Genomic DNA, 21,223 nt, shown 5'->3' with positions numbered 1-21,223 from the left:
CACCTCAAAATCCAGGACCCATGGTGAGTAAACTGAATGCCTAGATACACTTGATTATATGCTAACAATTATTCTATAGAAACTCATCATCCGGCTTAAAGATGCTGTCAAGCTCATTCATATTGAAGACACAACAGATAGTGAGGCTGAGCTCTTGTTTCTGGGCAAACCAAAAGGACAAAAGAGAACCTCTTCTGATCACAAGAATAAGCAAATCAAGACATAAGAATCAATGTTCTCACCCTGAGTTCCTACTAACATGCTTACAGTAACTCAATCATTAATGCAAACAAGATTGCAGAAGATCTTGCGGCCCTCAAAATAACATCTCTGGCTTCCAGGTAGGGTTTGCTTTTATCACCTTGATTATTTAAACTAACAGAAATTTATTTACCAAAGTAACTCATTCAAAGCAAACCCGGTACGCTTGGTATGAATCTACAAAGCTCCTGCCAACGTGCCTTCTGAATGATGCAAGTTTGTTGATGACTCAGACACACCATGGCCACCTCATCACTGCTGCACTCTTAGAGACATTGAAACTAGTGAAGAAATCTCCCACTTTGACATGCTTAGGGCATTGCCTGGTGCTGTTGCAGCAGAATGACATCCTCCTCCTCTCTTTGCAGTTCTCGCACCTGTCTCATTGCAGTTTGTTCTCATAACTGTCATTGCATAGTTCTCATAACCATCTTCACGCAGTTCTTGTACCCAATCCGTCCTCATGCATTTCTTGTACCCATTTCATTCATTGCAGCTTTTGCAACTGCCTCATTGTATTTTTCCAATCCATCTCATTGCATTGTTCACATCTGTCTCATTGCACCGCTTATATCTGTTGTGCTGGACCTTGATGTTAAGAACCATGTTGCTCAAAGGAGAGAGAGACTGACTCAGAGGGGCTTGGCCTCAGCTCGTACGCTGTGCCCCTTACCCAAGTATGTGCCCTTCATTTCATATGAGGTCCGATGATGGTCCGATGAAGTCCAGAGGACTTCTGGAGGCTGGCTACTCTACTGGAGAGCGCTAGAGGACTTCCGGAGGAGCGCGGGAGAGTTCCGGAGGAATGCAGGAAGTGCTCAGGAGAGTTCCCACTGCAAGGTAATACTTCTACAGGAAACAGGATGGAAGGACAGGAGGGCAGGAGGACAGGAGGACAGGAGGACAGGAGGACAGGAGGACAGGAGGACAGGAGGACAGGAGGACAGGAGGACAGGATAATGGAGGACAGAAGGACAGGATGTCCGAAGGTACAGAGGGCAGGATGTCTGAAGGTACGGAGGGCAGAACATCCAAAGGACAGGATGCCTGGAGGTATGAGGGACAGGAGGTCCAGAGGTCCAGAAGGAATAGGGGCTACATTGGACGAAGTCCGATGTAGAAACAAACAGAGGTAGACTATCCTAAGGTAGAGTTGGAGAGACAGGGATTGGACCTAAGTCCGGAAAGAGGGTAAGTGCTGGAAAGGTGGAGCTCTGGCCTAGGGAATCAATCCCTAGGCCTGATGGTAAGACAGACTTAGGTGGACCAAAGTCTGAGAGAGGATTGGGCAAGTCTAAGTTGATATTCAAACTGAGGAACTACAGGAGTATCTACAGGGGTTATATACTGGACAATATCTGAGGGGATCAATAAGCAAAGGAGCAGGGCTATGTACAAGCATGTGGAAACACATTAGTAAGTAAGACGGAACATAAGTAAATGAACTCAGAGATGAAGACTCGTACAAGGATCAATAAGCAAGACGGAAGAAGAGGTAACCGAAAGCTGGAAAGGTAGAGATGCCTAAATGGGGATAGGCGCAGGATCTCAGACAGAGGGTGGGAATAGGTCCGGTGTTAATATCTGGAGGTCCGGAGATCTGGGGATCCGGAAGACAAGGTGGATACAGGACCAGAATATGGGAAGGTGGATATAGTCCAGAATCCAAGATGAGGTGAAGTCTGGATGTCTTGCTGGATGGAGTGTGCATAGGGTGGATGGGACAGGGGGGTATGGATCAGGCTAGCAGTGGAGATCTGATGGTCCAGAGCTCAGGGGTAAATCCAGAGCATAGTTGATCCTGCTGAGGTGTGGAGCACAGTGGAAGGGGATCTGGGAATGAGCTGGATATGAAGTGGGGTCTGGATGTAGGCTCAGAAGGCGTGGGAATATGATGGAACATGGGTCCGGATTGTGGGATATGACACTTGATTGCATTCTGAATTTACTGTAATCACTGTTGTCGCATGTATCTGAGTCACAATACAAAAATAATAACAACTATTGTTGACTTGTTGCATGCAGTGAGACCTGAGTCTGATTTGGAGATTTTGGGTATGCGAAGGATGACATGGGGAACTGCAATTGCAATAGGGAAGGCAAGGAGGAGTGAGACTGAGTCAGGCAAGGCACTAAATGACCAAAGACTTTATCATCCATCCATAGCATCATCTGAATCATTATCACTGTCTTCACCTTCTACTGCATCATCCACTGGTAAAATACCAAATGATGCCACGTCAAGGCCAGGTTTTTCCACCATAAAGAAGCGGTCCTTGACAACTCTGGATGGTAGTCTCGGATGGTGGGGAACCATTGCAACTACATCAGTAATACTCTTTGCATCAATAACATGTATATGTCATATCTGCATATCTGGATCTCAGATCTGACCCTTATCTCATCTCAGATCCACATCTTATCTCCCTCCAACATCTCATCATTCAATCTGTCCACTCATCCAGTCCAGTCCACAACTCATCTGAATCCACAGCCAGTGCTCATCTCTTTTCAGTAACCCCCTAACTCTGGTATTTCAGTTATCTGTATATCTGTCCTGCTCCCTGATCCGTTACCTATGTTTCATTTCCATTTCATGATTCGTGATCTGTTTCTACTTACCAATAGACTACCCATATGCTTTGTACATAGCCTTGGACTCTGCTGATTGATCATTCCATTAGATACCTATAGTATATAACCTCCTGTAACTCTCTGTAGCACCTCAGTTCGAATATCATCTTAGTTCTACTCATTCCTGTCCTCCAGACTTGAGTATCTCTGCTCTTGTCACCCTCCAAGACTTAGGATTGATTCCTATAGTCTATCCATATCTGCCTCTGTCTCTGACAGTCCATTACCATTAGTTTCTAGTCTGGACTAGTCCAGATTAGCCCTACGATACTTATCCCTCATCCAGAAGTCATCCGGATCCACTACACTACTCATCCGACCTTCCAGACACATTAGCCTTGCCTTCCTGAAATAAGGGGCAATACTTGGGTAAGGGGCACAGCGCACGAGCTGAGGCCAAAGCCCTTCAGATCCAGTTATCCCTTGAGTATGACCTTAACAGCTGGCAAGCTTCACACTGCATGTACCTGAGTCAGTGCCAGTTTGAACAAGATTATGGAAGACTTACAGAGGGTTCTTGATAACAGGGAAGGAGGCCTACAATACTATCAGTATTTATGAACATAATACAAGCACAAGTTGGTGACTTACTATGGCTGCAACTGTTACTTCTACAGGCATCTCTGTGTCCTCAGTAATACAAGTGCTCATGTTGATGGTGTCATTGCTATGATCAAAACAGTCTTGAGGGGTTGTATCTGCTGTGTTTGCGTGGGATGAAGCTTTTGGAGAGTTGCTTGCATCATGGGTAGTAGTAATCAGTGAAACATGGAGCACAGGAACAGACACAGGCCTGGGCCACAGGGAAGGAGTCAACACTTCAATAGATTGTGGCTGTTGTGTATCATTGGACTGTTGCTCCTGCCCAGAAGTGTCAATATTGCTTTTCTGAAAATTGAGGACAAAAGTCATGGAAATGTCTTTCAGGGGTGTGTCCTGTTTCACCTCACACTCAGGGAGGGTACTAATAGACTTGTTGCCAGTGATTCGAGACTTCGATGCATCAGACTCAGGCTTGACAGACCCAGATACTTTCCGCTGTTTTGATGTGTCATGATTGTTGAACCCTGTGTTGTGGACCTTCCTTTTTTTTGTCCAGGTGTGTAGCTGTCCATGAGGGATACTGCTCTGTTGCAATCACATGTACCTTCCATCCATTTTCACATAAGGCAAGAATAGGGTGCAAACGTGCCATCTCCTCCACAACTTCGTCAAGGATCTTGTTTCTGGTCTTGCCCCAGGTATTGGGAGCTCAGTTCTCTTGCTTTAAGGTGGCCCAGCAGCTTCACAAACTCTTTGTAATGCAAGTTACCTTGGACTATTCAACTGGCTTGCCATTTGCATTCTCGAGGAAAGGAAAGGTTCTGTGTTCAGTGTACTGCACGTCGGGTGACTTCTTCCATGTTTCATACAAGCTAGGTGTCCAAAATCTCATATTTGGATAGGCACTCTGGTGAAGGGGTTTGGAATGCTTTCGCTCATGAGCTGAGGGTTTGTAGATGGTGCATTTGAAACCAGGTGGAATTCCAGAGAACTTAGCAATGTCCGAGTCACTGACATCAAGGGAAATTGAGGTTGCAAGTATCTTGAAGGTGTTCCTGTAGCAGTATCAGGTACAGTGATAGATACATGTGAAAAACAAACTTGTATGCATCTTGAGATGCTAATAATACATTATTCTGCTGTTTGAGAGTCTTGTTTTCGCTCACTAGAGCTTGAATCTGTTGATGCATGTGCGTATATGCAGCCTTATGTGTTGATTCAGCTAGTACATTGAATATGTTACCATATACTCACTGTTCCATTGTCATGTGGTGGACAATGTCCATAGCTAGTACTAGCCTGTTTTGATGATCCATCTAAGAATGGTGACAGTGAATCTGCCCTCCCATTGTGAGTGCACCGGAGATCTGGAAAGTAAGAAGTATCATTTGGTTCAAGCAGATTTGAAAATAGAGGCCTATGATGCTGCATTTGTGGAGTGTCTGGGAGCATATTCAGTAGGCATAAAAGTCGTAAAGGTCTAAAGGAAAGATGTGAATATCATAGTTGCTGAAGTGTTTGTATTTGATATTATCGACATTGCCAATATCTTATCATGTGCTCACAAAAACATACAGCAATTTCAATTCAAGTGCTATTCATCTTGTACATCAACTTCGACTTTGACACCAGTGAGTGTAACATCAAGCCCAGCTTTCTCTACCATGAAAAATCTGTTTTTGGTGATACCGGAAGGTAGAGTGGGGCAATGTGGAACCATAGCAACAACTGCCCTGATTGTTTTAATGTTGATAATTTGTAGGCCATTGTCACCTTCATGAATGCATGACCATACAGTTCCATGGGAGAAGTCAAGGAGCTGTGCATCTGGTAGTGAGTAAATGGAAATAAGGGCAATATTTTCCCATCGGAGATGATGTCATTCATCCATGTTGTATAATTCATCATCCACATCTTCTGGCTCATTGTCCTCTACTGCAAGTTGCATGAAGTACTGAACTTCCCCGAAACAGTCAATACCATGAACATGGAACTAATGCTGAATTGTCAGATAGTCTACATCAGTGGTAGAAATAAGTACCTTGGCATTATGAGATGTGCGGACATTCTCAGCAGAAGATTCTTTTTCTCTCCAAGTGGAACAGGCAATTTGGCCATTGGGAAGTCGAAGACATGACCACCATCTGAATTTTGGTGCAGGACAATGAAGGAAATCTGAAATAATAGCAGCCTCAAGACCATGAGCTTGCTGAGGCTTTTTATCCCAACCATGAAGCAAAACATATCCATCACCAACATTGAATGAGCCATGTGGGTGTAGATTGTCGTTGGTGTCAAACTGTGGGAGGATGGCCTTGAGAGCATTTACCTGACAACAAAGAACACAGATCTCAGTGAAGTTAGCCATAGCATTGGATGGTTGGCACAAATTGAACTTGATGTCCCTGATTGTCTGCTCGAGAGGCCATTGGGATGAGCAACTGGGAGCACCAACATGAGTTGCTTCTTGTGTGATGTGATTTGAGAGGTGAACACATGGACAGATAAAATGAATGTTGTCAATACAATGCTGGTAATACATTTCCTCCAATTCCTGCTCCCATTCGGCAAAGGAAACACATGCATCAATGACTTCTGCAGGTGTGATACAGTACTGGCTCATGATGTGGAGTCCACGTACAAACTTGCAATAGTGTCAAAAATATCTGTCAGGGAGGACACCATAAAGCAAACCAGGGCCAATACCAAAGAGCCAAGTGATAAACTCATGTGATTTGTAGAAGGAATTGATTTTTTCAACAGGATTTCGAGGGAGAACATCAAAGGAGCCAGGGAGATGCAGGTGCGTAGCAGCAACTGATTTTCCATGAGCCTCCCATACATCACCAACGAGCACTGCCCAATCCCAGTCTTGAACAGAATCAGTAACTGGATGACAGTCTGCAACACCCTGCCAAAGATCTGTATACAGTGATGCCATGTTAGTGCCTGAGAAATACATGATCTCAGAGGAGAAGCACTCAGGTACACCCAGAATGTGATCCAGTTCGAGTCCAAGGAGGATGCTGGGACCAACAATACCTGTATCTAAATGGTTTCTTTCATATTGGGCTTGAGTACATGATGCCATCATGATATGGAGATTCTCAACATAGTGTGCAGAGGTGCCTTGTGAAAGATTGGCAATGTCAATGTCATCATGTGTGCAACCTGCAATGGTGTAATTGTTCGGCTTCAGTAGGACAGGGTAGTATTGAGAGGCATGTGGCTTGCATTGTCCTTTCAAACCACAGTACATATAGCAACCATTCTTTCCTGTGTGCCCGACAAGGCTGCTCATGCAGAGAAGTCCAGGGCCATTGGCAAGTGCAAGTGCAAGAAACAGATGGGATATGAAGACAACATCACTCCAGGTGTCCCAAATATGCAGACCTGCTCTCTGAATTGAGGCAAGATGATGAAAGCCTGGATACAAGAATGATTGGATGTATTTGGGCTTATTGGGACCAGGAATGACGCCGCCAGGAAGTACATGCTTTTTCTTGTAATGGTGCTCTGGAGAATGGTCAACAATGATCCAAATATAAATCCAGCAATCAGGCATCTTGCTTTCATAGAGTTATGTGCCATTGATGGAGATCAACAGAACCATATCTCCTTGTTTGATTCTCCCCACTCTGACTGCATCAAGATAAGCACTCCCAGTGAGAATATCATCATATGCATCAATGAAGCCATTGTTCCAATGGATTTCATCAAATATTTGTTGCATCCATTTGTTCCTGTATCTCATGCTTTTCATGCTCCCTTGTTCATGCCAGAGTGCCTGTAGCTGTGGACCAATTGGAATGGTCTAGAAAACAGCACAGGGAACCTTTGTATGACCATGACTCCATTGAAGCTGTTTCTGGTCATAACATGGCTCCCCACATGTTGGACGGGCATCAAGGTCAGCCCACAGGCCAATGAAGGCTCCACAGGAATTAATACATCTGTGGTTGATTATGGACTTGATACTGGTGAGGTCTGCAATCATTTTCTTGATGCAGTGAAGGCTTGGGACTTCTGAATCAGGGTAACATTTCTTGACAGCAGCTCATATGTTCAAGTATGCTGCTTCAGATGAATGCTAAAGGGCTAAAAACATCGAGATGGCAAGTTCGTCGCACAGATTGTCGATGTGACATGATGTTTGTGGTGGGTTTCATAGCTGCTCCAAATCCTCTCCAGTCAGCCCTACTTCATCATCAAGAGATGCTTGTTGGAGAGCACAGATGACCCCCATGTCATGCTGAAGGTGCAGAAGTTGAGCAGACTGCAGGAGCTGATCAAAGTCAAGTGCTTTCAGAGGGTTTTGCCATGGTGGAGTGGGAGGTTCTGGGGGAAATGGATGGTCTTCACCTCAAGGCAGCCCATCTGGGGGCAGGTGAGGTTCATCTGGGGGATGGTAACATCCATTATTTGGGGCTGTATTGCTATGAGGTTCATCTGGGGGCAGGCAAGGTTCATTGTCTGGGGGTAGGTGAGGTTCATCATCTGGGGGCATACAGGGCACATCTGGAGGCACCTTGAGATCAGAGTCATCAGGTGGAAAATCTTCGAAATCCACCTGTGAAATAAGATCACTATCTAGCTCTAGCATTAGACAATCAAATTGAAATATACCTCTGCATCATCATGCATACATTTTTGAGGTGGCTCGGGGTGATCCAAATTATCAAAGTCATTATTTAGTTGGTTTGATGAAGATGGGCCAGCTGGCAGAGCTACTGATGCTCAAAATCTGTCTGAAAGATGTGCTGCACATATGGCAGTTTTCTCATCCTCAGTGGGAGCCTTTTGCAGGTGCTGGTACCATGCAGATTGAGAGTGTAGCTGTCTCCACAATCCATGGCAATAGAGCTGACAGACACACCAGTACTCAGTGCTGTCTTCTTCCCTTGGTGGCATAGGTATTATTTGGATGCAAAGACTTCAACAGATTGGATCAATGTGTACAATTGTGACTGATAGCAAACAGTTTTTTCAACCAGCAACATATTCTTATTACAATGGTATGCAGCAACAACAAACAGCTATTAGTACAGGGTGTGTAATTTATAATATGACAAAGATGCAAATGCAAGAGTGGAAGTGAAAACTGCAATGAAACACATGCAAAAGCCTTAGTAGCAAAACAAACACAAGAGCTGCAAAGAGCGTTCTAAGTGTCTGTTTTGTTGGGGGCAACAGCAGCAGGAATGGCTTTGACCATCTCAAACAGGTTCATTCTTTCATCTGTCCTGATATCCCAAGAGTGTGGCAAGGGCGAACAGGTGGCCATGGTTTGTTGTCATCACCAAACTTGTGTTTGGGAATGACACGCACAGGAGCAGCTGGAGGCTCCCTGATTCTGACCAATCATACAGGATTCGCATGGAATGAGGTACTACTGTAGATATGTTTCATGTCAATTTGAGATTTAAACAAAAATAAAATTGTTCCTACTCAGAACTGGTAGATGTGATTTTGAGAGCTGTGAGACCCTCTGTGATCATGTTTGCATCAATAACAGAGCTATTGTCAATAAGTTAGTAGGTGGATGGAATGATAACATTCAAAATACTTACATCTTGACTTTCTTGTTCTTGCGGGCCCTCTTCCATCCATTGCTCAAAAACAACAACTCAGCCTCACTGTCAGTGGGTTCTTCAACATGCATGAATTTGACAGCATCTTTAAGATGAATAATGAGTTTCTATAGCAGAATTGTTAGCATACAACCAATTGGATATGTGTCTACTTACCACAGGGCCTGGTTTTTTAGGCGTGAATTTTATTTCATATGCCAGCCATCCTACTAGGAGATTGTTGACTTCCATAACAATAACATTGTCGCAGAAATCTACACTGTCGGTGCAGTTAACAATATCAGCCTGAGATGAAGACATCGTAGTTGAAAGTAAGGACATACGCGTACTGTTAAGAACCATGTTGCTCAAGGGGGAGAGAGACTGGCTCAGAGGGGCTTGGCCTCAGCTCATACACTGTGCCCCTTACCTGAGTATGTGCCCTTCATTTCATATGAAGTCCGATGATGGTCCAACGAAGTCTGGAGGACTTCCAGAGGCTGGCTACTCTGCTGGAGAGCACTAGAGGACTTCCGGAGGAGCGTGGGAAACGTCCGGAGGAGCGTGGGAGAGTTTCAGAGGAATGCAGGAAGTGCTCAGGAGAGTTTCCACTGTAAGGTAATACTTCTACAGGAAACAGGGTGGAAGGATAGGAGGTCCAAAGGTCTGGAGGACAGGAGGACAGGAGGACAGGAGGGCAGGATGATGGAGGACAGAAGGACAGGATGATGGAGGACAGAAGGACAGGATATCCGGAGGTATGAAGGACAGGATGTCCAAAGGTACAGAGGGCAGGAGGATAGGATGTCCAAGGGTTAGGAGAATGGAATGTCCAAAGGTACGGAGGGCAGAATGTCCAAAGGTACGGAGGGCAGAATGTCCAAAGGTACGGAGGGCAGAATGTCCAAAGGTACGGAGGGCAGAATGTCCAAAGGTACGGAGGGCAGAATGTCCAAAGGTACGGAGGGCAGAATGTCCAAAGGTACGGAGGGCAGAATGTCCAAAGGTACGGAGGGCAGAATGTCCAAAGGTACGGAGGGCAGAATGTCCAAAGGTACGGAGGGCAGAATGTCCAAAGGACAGGATGCCTGGAGGTATGAGGGACAGGAGGTCCAGAGGTCCAGAAGGAATAGGGGCTACATTGGACTTCATCCAATGTAGAAACAAACAGAGGTAGACTACTCTAAGGTAGAGTTGGAGAGACAGGGATTGGACCTAAGTCTGGAAAGAGGGTAAGTGCCGGAAGGTGGAGCTCCGGCCTAGGGAATCAATCCCTAGGCCTGATGGTAGGACAGACTTAGGTGGACCAAAGTCTGAGAGAGGATTGGGCAAGTCTAAGTTGATATTCAAACTAAGGAACTACAGGAGTATCTACAGGGGTTATATACTGAACAATATCTGAGGGGATCAGTAAGCAAAGGAGCAAGGCTATGTACGAGCATGTGGAAACACATTAGTAAGTAAGTCGGAACATAAGTAAATGAACTCGGAGATGAGGACTCATACAAGGATCAGTAAGCAAGACAGAACAAGAGGTAACTGAAAGCCGGAAGGCAGAGAATGCCTAAATGGGGATAGGTGCAGGATATCGGACAGAGGGTGGAAATAGGTCCGGAGTTAATATCCAGAGATCTGGGGATCCAGAAGACAAGGTGGATACAGGATCAGAATACGAGAAGGTGGATATAGTCCAGAACCTGAGACGAGGTGAAGCCCAGATGTCTTGCTGGATGGAGTGCGCATAGGGTGGACAGGATAGGGTTGTATGGATCAGGCTAGCAGTGGAGATCCGATGGTCCAGAGCTCAGGGGTAAATCCGGAGCATAGTTGATCCTGCTGAGGTGTGGAGCACACAGTGGAAGGGGATCTGGGAATGAGTTGGATATAAAGTGTGGTCCGGATGTAGGCTCGGAAGGCGTGGGAATATGATGGAACATGGGTCTGGATCATGGGATATGACATGTACACAGTTATCAAGTTAAAAGCAACATGAACAGGTGATTCAAATTTCATTGTGTTCACATCATCTTGATTGATTGATTTGATTGATCCAAATGTGCAAGACATTGACAAAATTGTGTTTGCTTTGTTTGATCAACACAATGTGCGTCATCTTTCTTGATAATATGTTAAATTCACGATTTGTGTAGCTTTGACAATATTTATAAATATATCCATCATTTTATGTCGATATGGTGAGGGCCAGTTCTCACTGGGTGTCATCTCTTGAAGGTCCTGTGGTGGAGCTGGTGGTGAGAAAACAGACTAGTGCAAGGTGTCAACCGCCCTCAATACCAGTGTAAGGTGTTAACCACCCTCAAACCACTTCCGGATCTTTAGCCTTGGTCACTGCATTGCTATGCTGTAGATTCCTATAGCTAAAACAGTCACTGACAAGCACTTCACTGAAGTGATATGCCCAACCCCCTCCAGGATTCAGATGATCTTGCCACAAGGCCAATTCTTTTCTGCCCCAGTGCCACAGCAGCATGCCCATCAAAACAAACCACACTACTTAAACTGTCTCCTGTGTTTTGACTGTAGCATCAAGGCTCCCATTAATCACCCGGCTCGATTCATGAGTGTATATCGAAGAATGCCCACATAGACAAAAGAATTCTGACACATCATAATTGCTCTCGCACCAGTAATCTGACTATTTGAAGTAAATATTGGTATATTTGAAGTAAAAGCAATACTCCTCCACTGTTACAAACCATCTGCCGGAGTGTTGTCCATCCTGACAATTTTATTGTACATCCACATAAGTGCTAGAGGTTCCAACATGGTAAATAGGCGAAAAGTAAGTAGAAACTCCTGGCAGTGTCTGGATCATTGCAATCTAAGGTCTTTCACATACCTCCACACAAATTCCATCAATATTGTTCCAATGCAGATAACATATATAACTAGCCAGAGCGCAGCAAAGATGCAGCAGACAGTATTTTGGAAGTTAAAGCCTGCTATCAACATCACTGCAGATGAAAAAGTACATAAGGAACCAGAAGGAGCACTGAACTACTGGAGCTCACTGAATATGAAACAATTCAGGGACAGGCCAACAAATAATATGGGCATGATAATCAATAGCAGGTAGGAAAAGAGGAAGTAGCCACCCAACCTGAGTTGCTGATAAGATGTCAGCTGATATCATAGGTAAAGCAAACATACTCTTACTTCTTGGGTCCACCATTGATCAGTGTGTAGCCAGCGAATCATGATCAAACCAGATGTCATCACTGCAATCATGGCAAGCATGAGCGACATAAAGAGCAGGAAATAGGGTGCAGGTGAGGAATAGTTGAAGTATGGCACAGGAGAACCTGTAGACACGAAAACACAACTGCGAGAAGCAGGCTCACCTTGTGAAATTTCGACTATGTCAGCAGCACTTGAACTCGCAGAGTTGAATAACTTACTACAGAGATAGTGTTGGACAAGATAGAGCATAGCCTTTTCCTCACGTCCTCAAATCCTTGTTTGGATTGCAGTGACTCCCAGTGGTCTTCCAGATCAGGGCGTCCGAGTGCCAAAAAGCAAAGTACTCTCGTTAAAGAGGATGTGTCACAAAGGGATGCGGGGATTGTTTGTTCTTGGTGGAACGTAGAAACCTAGCGTCCCAATTGAGTTCTATGTCTTTGTTATCAAAACGCACCTCTGGAAAATACTGTAGGGCCATGGCAAGCACCATGTCAGGAGAGTAGAAGTGGATTGATTCCACGTCTCAACATGGTGTCAACTTTTTGTACATAGTACCCAAATGTTCGCATCCACTCCGGAGTCCGTGCTCTGCGGGAGTAGATGGTTATCTGGTGTCTGCTATCCAAGTAATATTTTCCAATATTTCCAGGACTTTTTGAACACTAACTGGTACCATCCAGTTTTTCCCCACAGTTCCACACCTCAAGGCCTCAAGGGTAAGAGTCTGTTCAGATAGGTTCAAATTTGCGCAACTAGACAAAATTTCAAATCTCCAGTTGCTTTGTCATCATCAGCCCTTGAATATCCGATATCAGTGTGACATCAGATATGTATCGATAACACACACCCTTCAGCCTTTGTGCACCCACAATGTCATCCAACAAGCACAACCCTGACGTTGACCCGCCAGAATACGACAACACTACTGTTGTTGATGAAAATAATGAGTCTCAATGGCAGCACTGTGGTCAACACCGATGAGCTGGATATACTCCAGCTGGAGTGGATACAGAAAATGTACTTTGGTGCTATTTGTCTGGTCAACATCATGCTCAATGCTGCTACTGAGACCCTTAATTCTTACTCTGATACTCACTTTAACAAGCAACCTTACCATACTTCTGCTTTGACAGGGATGGGATGGGTCAATGAATTACTCAACGGACATCCTGATTGTATATGATGTGAACTTGGAGTGCAGCAGCATGTATTCTATGTTCTCCTGAATTTACTTTGTGATTCTGGATGCAAAAATTCCAGATATGTCCAGCTGGAGGAGCAGCTCGCCATATTCCTGTACACAAGTGTCACAGGTCTCTCTGTGTGCCATGTTGGTGAGCGCTTTCAACGTTCCAATGATACCATATCAAAGTGTGTCATTCCTTCATTTTATTGATAGATATGCTGATTTTTATCAAGATATTATAAACAGATTCTCAATGCATTCACCTCTCCCCCTATATATCCCTTATATGTCCACTTGCCTGACACAGACAATCCCACACCTCTGGAAATTCTCCAGAAGCCGAAAATTTACCCCTATTTTGCTGACACCATTGGTGCTATTGATGGCACTCATATTGCATGCCATCCCCCTGCCAAAGATCGTGATGCCACTCGCAATCATAAGGGCAGTCTGACCCAAAACTGCCTGGCTGCTTGTAGCTTCAACATGTCATTTATGTACATGTTGAGCAGCTGGGAGGGATCCACAGCAGATGCATGTTTATATCATGACGCTCACATTAAGGATTTTAATATCCCTGCGGGTAAGTACTATCTTGTGGATGCTGGTTTTGGAGTGTGTGATGAGCTACTCATCCCCTATCAGGGAGTACGCTATCATCTCACTGAATGGGGCCATGGCCGTCTCACATATGTACTCCCCCTTCTATCATACATCTGTACTGATATTTATTTAGACCATGTGATTACAAAGAGTTATTTAATTTATGCCATGCCATGCTCTGAAACATTGTTGAGCACATCTTCAGTATTCTGAAGAATCACTTCCAGATTCTCCTCCTCCCCCCTCACTACGATACATCCGTGCAAGCTCGCATCCCCCCAGCATTGTGTCTAGTGCACAATGTCATCCATGTTCATGACCCCAACAACATGCTGGACTACCATCAGATTGATCTCGACTTGGATGGCCAGCAGCCACATGATACTGGCACACTCACTCAAGGCCCTCCCACTGATGAGGTGCACACTTGCTCACATCAATGCTGCAAAGACATTGCCCTCCAAATGTGGGAGGACTACACTACTGTAAGATGGGAGAGGGGGGAGTCATATGTGGAGGAGTATCCAACTGACTTGTACTAGTGTATATTTGTAGTGCTCACAATCAAATGTATTTGTACCTAGTACAAAAATTGTTCTAACTATTGATTAAGTCCTGAAAAAACATTTGGCATATACTATCCTTAGCGTTAACAATAGCTAAGTAAGAGTCTGTGATGGAGTCATCCTGCCTGAACTGCTTCATGACCGCAATTACTTGGGCATCCTCTAGACCCTCTGTTAGTAAATGAGAGATAGCCTTCTCCCTGTGCATAGGGATAGGATTTACAGAGTGCGTGATCGTGTGTTCAGTGCGATCTTTCAATGCATTTGCCACAACACTGAATGATGAGTTAAGGTCACACATCTGTGAACCCATCTGTTGAAATGCTTGAGGGGTACTGATACGTGTGGACTTCACAGAGTTGCTGGACACTGTGGGTGACTTGGTAGAGCCCGAAGGGCGGGCAAGGGCTCTTGCACTGTCATCACCCTCAGCTCTGCATTTACCCGTGGCCTTTGATCCAGGTTGGCTCATACCTGTACCCAGTGTGGAGGGGGAGAAAGTTGCTTGCTGAGTGGCATTGAAGGGAGGGGGCAGTGGTGTGAGGATACTCAATGCTGCTTCACCAGTGCCATTCTCGAGGTCTGTGAGCATCTGCTCCTGCTCCTGTGCATCAACCTGATTGAAGTTCAAGGTTGTGGGAGCAGCACTGGTAGAAGGAGTCAATGAGCTGGTAGTAAGTTGCATGAGAGGGTGGAAGGCACTGCTACCAACCACCTTTGAAGGCAGGAGCTTATGCAAGGAGTTATAGGGTGCCCAGCCTTTATTTTTGAAATTTTGGCAGCTGGGATACTCTAAATTAAACAGTGTTAGTGGCAGAGGGTGAAAAAAAATACTGGTACTTACTTTAATAACATCCACCCAAAGTCCCTCTGATTTGGCTGTGATATCAGCACCATGCTCTGCACTCCATGCCACACCCAAATAATGTGCAACTCTATTAACAACATTATATGTGGCGCGAAGCTGGAAGTTTATTATCAGTACTAATATCTGGTATATGACAATAACATATGATGTACCTGGGACCACTTTGTTGCACAGGAATCAGCTGTCTTGGGAGCACTGGCAGTCATAGATTGAGCAATACCAATCACAGCCTGAGTCCAAAATGTCTTGTCAAAATTCAGTCTGTTGCCACCTTTAGCACAGTTGTGAGTGATGTAGGTGATGAGGTGTGCTTCATCTGCTGGCATCCAAATACACCTTGGCTCTGGTTCCTGACTCTGGGTACCTGAATTTGCAGAAGCTTTCTTCCTGGGTGCCATGAGATACACACGACCACCCTTAGAATGACGAGAACGAGAACGAGTAGTAGAGGATCGGGTTGCGGGCATATTTTACTGATATTGATTATCGATGGTCACATATGTCACACTAATACTGATGATGACAAAGCAACTGGAGATTTGAAATTTTGTCTAGCTGCGCAAATTTGAACCTATCCGAACAGACTCTAAGTATTGCTGTATGACTGATTTCGCACGCGCATAATTCTATAGCTAGTATATTTATATTGATTATGTAGAACATACAATACGTGAGAGCGCCCTAGTAATGAACGTTAATGTAGTGCAAACCATGTCCTGTGTATCAATATCCAGGAGGAAACGTGAGGTCGCATACATCAACCGAAGCATCAGATACAACTGCACGCGCCCACCAAAAAGCGAAAGCTCTAGACAAGAGACGGGGTGGCAACTGCAGACGAATCAGTAATAGACACATGTTCTATGATCCAGGATCTCAAGCGAGAGATGTGAATATCATTGGCAGCCAGTACAGGCCACGTTACAAGGATGAATACGGCGGCCCAAACCGGAGATGTAATCGAGACTGCGACAACGCCAGATGTGCGGAAGATCAAGGTGGACAATGCTACAGCAAAGAACACCATTCTGTCAAAGAATGAGCTACTAACCTGTTGGATATAACTGGAAACGCACCCCCAAATCAAAAGAGCAAACGGTAGGCTGAGCATGAGGGCAAGGCTCTCAAGGCCGAGCATAGAATGCGACATTCCTACCATGAAAGAGGCCTGTACACGTAAAAAAATACAGATCAAACAATCGAAAAGAAACTTACCACGGCTTCGGCAGAGCCTCGCCGGCTGTCATTAACTTGTCCAGCCAAGATCAGTGAGACCAGTAACGAGCCCATAGCGCAGAGGGTAGACAGATATGTTAGAATGATCGCAGACGTTTGAGTCTGGACAAATGAGACCCCAAGAAAGCTGATATCAACAGCAAGCATCACAGTAGACTGCGATAGTCATTCATTGCGCAAACAATATAAAGCAAACATAACTCACGAATATTGTATACCCATTCCATTCAGTAGTGAGCCTATCAATAAAATTCTTCCACCGTGGCTGAACGATGGTATCGTCGACCCATATCCTGTGAAGAGCCTTGCTCTGGGCATCAGGGGATCCAAACAGCATTACATTCATGAGACGAAGAAAAATCCTTCTCGAGCGGGTGATGGATTCTCGGTATAATGATTGGTCTACGTTCAGTCGAGCACCTGGTTGCCCACAAAAATTCACAAACTTGGCGTTGCCTAGCAAATAAATCAGGAAGGAGGATTCGTAGACCACTGGGATGAGCTTACAGAAAAGTCTCATCAATCGAGCTGAAATAAGCCAGCGTATCAGAAGCAACAAGCTAACATTTCGCGATTAGATTTACCGACGATCCACACTGAATGCTCACGCGCCTTGTGAGTACTGTCATTGGTATCACTGTCTGAAAAGATAATCAACAACGACCTCCCACATCAGAAGATGACTCACTCGTGAGAAGATCCACAAGGCTGAGCATACTTGCAACCTCATCCGCAGCAAAAGGGGCCAGGCAGGTCTCAGAAGTGATATTTTCTATCACAAGTCAATCTTGTAGGGAACAAAACACTCACTAGTCTTACTCACCTGCGTGAGCATGCATGACAATTTCTTTGAGTTCCATGACAACATCTTTCGGAAGGGAGCGTTTGTTTGGAAATAGTTCGACGTGTCTCCTGTCGGATCCGTGATATGTAAATCGCAGGAGGTACAAGGGAGCTGCAGCAAAGTGTGAGCACATTTATTCCGACCATGTAAGGGGAGATGCCTACTTCTAAAAGTCATACGGACCAATACTGTGATTCTAGTGCATATCCTGACAGTAACACAATCACAAATGCTTAAATGGAAAGTAATTTACGAAAGAACTCACTGACATGACTTTTGCGCTCTACACCGCGAATGTTACACATGAGCACATCGGATTTGTGGTCTTGAAACCAGAAAATGACACGCTTCTCGTGATCAACAAAATAGTAGCCACACTCTTCGCTATCCTTCTCTATGAGCTCCAACACTAGCTCGATGGATGGGTGCAAGAAGATGTTTGCGTTGCGCGCTTCTTCGTATGCTTTCTCAACAGCTTTGCCTATCCTTACAGCCGTTTCAGGGTTTCGAACATTAGCGTCAGTGAAAACTCTCTGGTGGGGCGATGAGTCAAGCCATTAGAAGCGGGTGGTAGACACACTTTATATAGGTGGTAGAAGAACAAAGCCCCTTCAGGGTGCGTGAGCGGCTCCCACCCTGCTACCACAGCAAGCTCCCTACGAACCCATTTGAATCTTGTCGTTAGCTCTCACATTAACATGCTTACTCGGAACAGTCCAAAGGACCTTTCTTAATCTCAAATGACTCATCCTTGTCTTGACTGTGAGTATGAATTAGATCAGCAGTTTACTCGACAACCATGATTTGCATACACATGTACATTCCTCTCGTATCGGCTGACCTGTGGTTCAGGCACAATGGGAGTAAGAATGATATCAAAGGATTGTCCAGACGCCGTGCCATCCGGTCCTTGGTTGAGCTCGGGAGTTGGAAATTGAATGTTTGTTACAGCTGCTTCAGGTAACCGCGGCACGGCGAGGGTCACAGAAGCCGTCAACCCATCTTGGTTGGTCACTAGCTGAGAGCTCAATGCTAGACTCTGTTCCCGAAGAGATCTCTCCTTTCCATTAAGGACGAATTGACAGTGTCGAATCATCCGCAGGAGAACAGAGAGGAGAGTTCTGTACGACTTGAATGCGGTTGTCTTGACAGTGAGCCTCAGCCAGGAGATTAACGTGCGGATGTATGAGTATCCTCCCTGCATGACAATCAAGGATCCGAACACAGAAACTAGAATTTTGTCTGCTACTAGGTTAGCCTGTAGGAAGTGAGAATATGACATGAACCAATTCCAGGCACTGCATGTCAACGACACCGTTTTGATTTCCTTTTTTATTCGAATCCAGCCGAGCAAGCTTCGAAGCTTCAACGGTACGTCCAGGAACTTCAACTTGGGAAGTGCGGGATGTTGGATACCGGGAAATAATGAGGTGGTACCGATCATGTGCATAGCAAAGTCCACCATGTTAACGAGTGCATGTTGCAACATTAATCCAGGCTGCAGCTGTGACTGGCAATTCTATTCTACATAACATCCGTAATGTATATCCAAGCTCTACTATACCGCAGACGTCTGCGCGATAGCCTCCGCCTCATTTGGGCTCTTTGCATCCACCACTCCTCCACCCATAATCGCTTTTATGCCAAGAAGTGGGCCTCCGTCGAGCTGTCAGTCATGTTCACGTCAGCCAGTCGAACATCACAAACGAAATCAACGCACAAGGCCTTCAAGGTGATCCGCTCTGGCCTCGTCCGTCACTGTCACTTCTACCGGAGGAACCTCGTCGTCTGCGACTTCCACGGGCATTCCACCCTAAGCCATCCATGAGCAACACCTCATAATGAATGCCCGCTACACTCACCTGAATCCGCACCTCTACCCTCACCCAAGCCGTATTAACCATGGGTCCTTTTCGCTTCCATGTTCCCCCACCCAATCTCACAATTGCGCTCACCACTTGCGCAATACACAACCCATGACTCACAAGTGCGATATGTTCGTCCCTCCCAGACCTCGTAACATTCACCACATGAGGAAGCACAACCTCTTTCACTGCCCTCTCAGCCCTCCTGGTCAGATCCTCCACCGACTCTCCACCAGGAAACGCCACGTGTTTCTCGCTTTCATATAAAATCGGGTACTTGTCCTCTGCAAAGTGGGCTTCGAGCGTCTTGCCTGGCTCCCGTATGCACGTTTGATGCCCTTCTGCGGCTCCAAAACTTTGTTCTCTGATCTGGGTGATGGTGAAATCATGAGGAGGCTTGGGCGTGGGCTGCGCGTCTAGTACCGCTTGGGCTGTGTCCCGTGCGCGGGGTAAAGGAGACGCGTAGATCTTGGTGAATTGTGTATTTGCGAAGTATGCGCCTACGGCGCGTGCTTGCTGTTCTCGGGTTTAGCTTGGGTTGATGGAGAGGCGGTAGAAAGGCTTACCTGCGTCCCTGATTAGCTAAGATCAGTCGTGATGCTCGTTAGTTAAAGGCGCATTCGAATTACCACTCACCTCTTTCTGTGAGAGGACATTCCGTGCAGCCCGACCACAGAGCTAGCTGCAATGATCTCGCGATCAGTGAGTATCGCCGGACCACTAGTTCAGCCTTACCACGTTGTGCGTGGACTCTCCATGTCTAATCTGCGCGTACACCATCGGCGATGTTAGAAGAGTCTCCCGGATATTGAATGGACGTACCAATGTCACTGTGAGCATCTTGTCTGATCAGAGGATGCTGATGGTATCTGACACTGATCAATCCAATCAATAGCCTTTACATACCGAAGTGCAACCGAAATGAGGCTATAGCGTGTCGGAGCATAAATTTGATACCGACATGCAGATTTCATTCTCCCTCGGTTATATTTAGCACGACTGTGGTACGAGGACAGCCACATTCCATGGAGCTTTAGAAAGGAAAAATGTCTTTAGCGTATAATTTACCAGAGAATGAGGGTCCCTTTCAACGACAAGTCCCCTTTGACGCAACTTTGACGCGTTAACCGAATAGATCATAGCCACGGAAAGACAACTGGTCGAACTCAGGGTTCTCGTGCCCACAAATCCTTCCACCAGACGCTCGAATCGTGTTGTCGGTTCTGTAAGACTGAATAAAAAGCTGAGGCCACAAGCAAAACACTGAGGGCTCATGGCAAAATGATAATCATGTGACACCGCGGGAACCAGACGTATCCTGGAACATGATCATGACATTCATTCATCCACTCACAGGGGCTAGAAACACGGAGCTAAAAATTGCCGAGGCAGAAAGTAGCTCCACAAGACTGACATGCTGCATCTTTATGGAGCCAGCTCGGTTCTCACCCATTGCCAACTGGAAGATCAGGCACCAGTGGTAAGCTAACTCGAAGTACGCCACAAGAGTGGTGATCGGTAACTGGCGACACCGAACGGCCAAGAAAGTGACGATTTTCGGGAAGCTGGAGACCGTAGTTTGACCGCGCCGCGCGTTGTGGTTGCGAACCCTTGATGGTATCATTCATTGTAAGTAGACTGAGCGATTTGCGTTGAGGCAAGTACCGGTTGTCTGCACAAGCCGGCGTGCTATGAGGTGGGAACTCGTTCAGTTCAGTCCGATGCGAGCAAGAGAGGTCCATACGCCTGGGTACGTGGATGGTGTGTAAAATCTCTGCGTTGCTGGTCGTTCGTAGATGTACGCTTTTTCTGGTGGGGTCAAGACCGCAGAATTACCGTATCTGGA

At 45.6% G+C, this 21,223-nt stretch overlaps 7 protein-coding genes across 7 annotated transcripts; all 7 read right to left on the bottom strand.

Annotated features, from left to right (window-relative positions):
• Positions 1 to 3,330: 3,330 nt before the first annotated feature.
• BJ212DRAFT_1477137 (uncharacterized protein) lies at positions 3,331 to 3,807 on the bottom strand (the record flags this gene model as incomplete). Its single annotated transcript, XM_041339497.1, has 3 exons — positions 3,331 to 3,352; positions 3,404 to 3,432; positions 3,487 to 3,807. 3 exons carry the CDS (start codon positions 3,805 to 3,807, stop codon positions 3,331 to 3,333), a joined length of 372 nt encoding a protein of 123 aa, XP_041197129.1.
• Positions 3,808 to 5,032: 1,225 nt separating this feature from the next.
• Positions 5,033 to 5,314, bottom strand: BJ212DRAFT_1262965 (uncharacterized protein; the record flags this gene model as incomplete). The annotated part of the gene is made up of 1 exon (XM_041330305.1): positions 5,033 to 5,314. A coding segment is annotated over one exon (282 nt), but the record flags the coding sequence as incomplete, so codon positions are not given.
• Positions 5,315 to 5,317: 3 nt separating this feature from the next.
• BJ212DRAFT_1477136 (uncharacterized protein) lies at positions 5,318 to 6,061 on the bottom strand (the record flags this gene model as incomplete). Its single annotated transcript, XM_041339496.1, has 2 exons — positions 5,318 to 5,431; positions 5,480 to 6,061. 2 exons carry the CDS (start codon positions 6,059 to 6,061, stop codon positions 5,318 to 5,320), a joined length of 696 nt encoding a protein of 231 aa, XP_041197127.1.
• Positions 6,062 to 6,334: 273 nt separating this feature from the next.
• On the bottom strand, positions 6,335 to 6,796 carry BJ212DRAFT_1208683 (uncharacterized protein; the record flags this gene model as incomplete). The annotated part of the gene is made up of 1 exon (XM_041329186.1): positions 6,335 to 6,796. A coding segment is annotated over one exon (462 nt), but the record flags the coding sequence as incomplete, so codon positions are not given.
• A 456-nt stretch (positions 6,797 to 7,252) lies between these two features.
• BJ212DRAFT_1263163 (uncharacterized protein) lies at positions 7,253 to 7,492 on the bottom strand (the record flags this gene model as incomplete). Its single annotated transcript, XM_041330323.1, has 1 exon — positions 7,253 to 7,492. A coding segment is annotated over one exon (240 nt), but the record flags the coding sequence as incomplete, so codon positions are not given.
• Positions 7,493 to 8,882: 1,390 nt separating this feature from the next.
• BJ212DRAFT_1477134 (uncharacterized protein) lies at positions 8,883 to 9,329 on the bottom strand (the record flags this gene model as incomplete). The annotated part of the gene is made up of 3 exons (XM_041339495.1): positions 8,883 to 8,955; positions 9,009 to 9,136; positions 9,186 to 9,329. 3 exons carry the CDS (start codon positions 9,327 to 9,329, stop codon positions 8,883 to 8,885), a joined length of 345 nt encoding a protein of 114 aa, XP_041197124.1.
• A 6,911-nt stretch (positions 9,330 to 16,240) lies between these two features.
• Positions 16,241 to 20,217, bottom strand: BJ212DRAFT_1477131 (uncharacterized protein; the record flags this gene model as incomplete). The annotated part of the gene is made up of 18 exons (XM_041339494.1): positions 16,241 to 16,460; positions 16,509 to 16,600; positions 16,648 to 16,824; positions 16,874 to 17,124; positions 17,176 to 17,196; positions 17,253 to 17,309; positions 17,357 to 17,440; positions 17,492 to 17,623; positions 17,778 to 18,045; positions 18,093 to 18,168; positions 18,219 to 18,272; positions 18,325 to 19,022; positions 19,077 to 19,178; positions 19,233 to 19,325; positions 19,375 to 19,893; positions 19,944 to 19,951; positions 20,014 to 20,059; positions 20,113 to 20,217. The coding sequence occupies 18 exons, from the start codon at positions 20,215 to 20,217 to the stop codon at positions 16,241 to 16,243; spliced, it is 3,003 nt and encodes a 1,000-aa protein (XP_041197123.1).
• Between the last annotated feature and the right edge of the window lie 1,006 nt (positions 20,218 to 21,223).

Source organism: Suillus subaureus, assembly GCF_016647635.1.
Source record: "Suillus subaureus strain MN1 chromosome Unknown BJ212scaffold_5, whole genome shotgun sequence".
Taxonomy (NCBI): domain Eukaryota; kingdom Fungi; phylum Basidiomycota; class Agaricomycetes; order Boletales; family Suillaceae; genus Suillus; species Suillus subaureus.
This window is presented reverse-complemented; position numbering and strand designations above follow the sequence as displayed.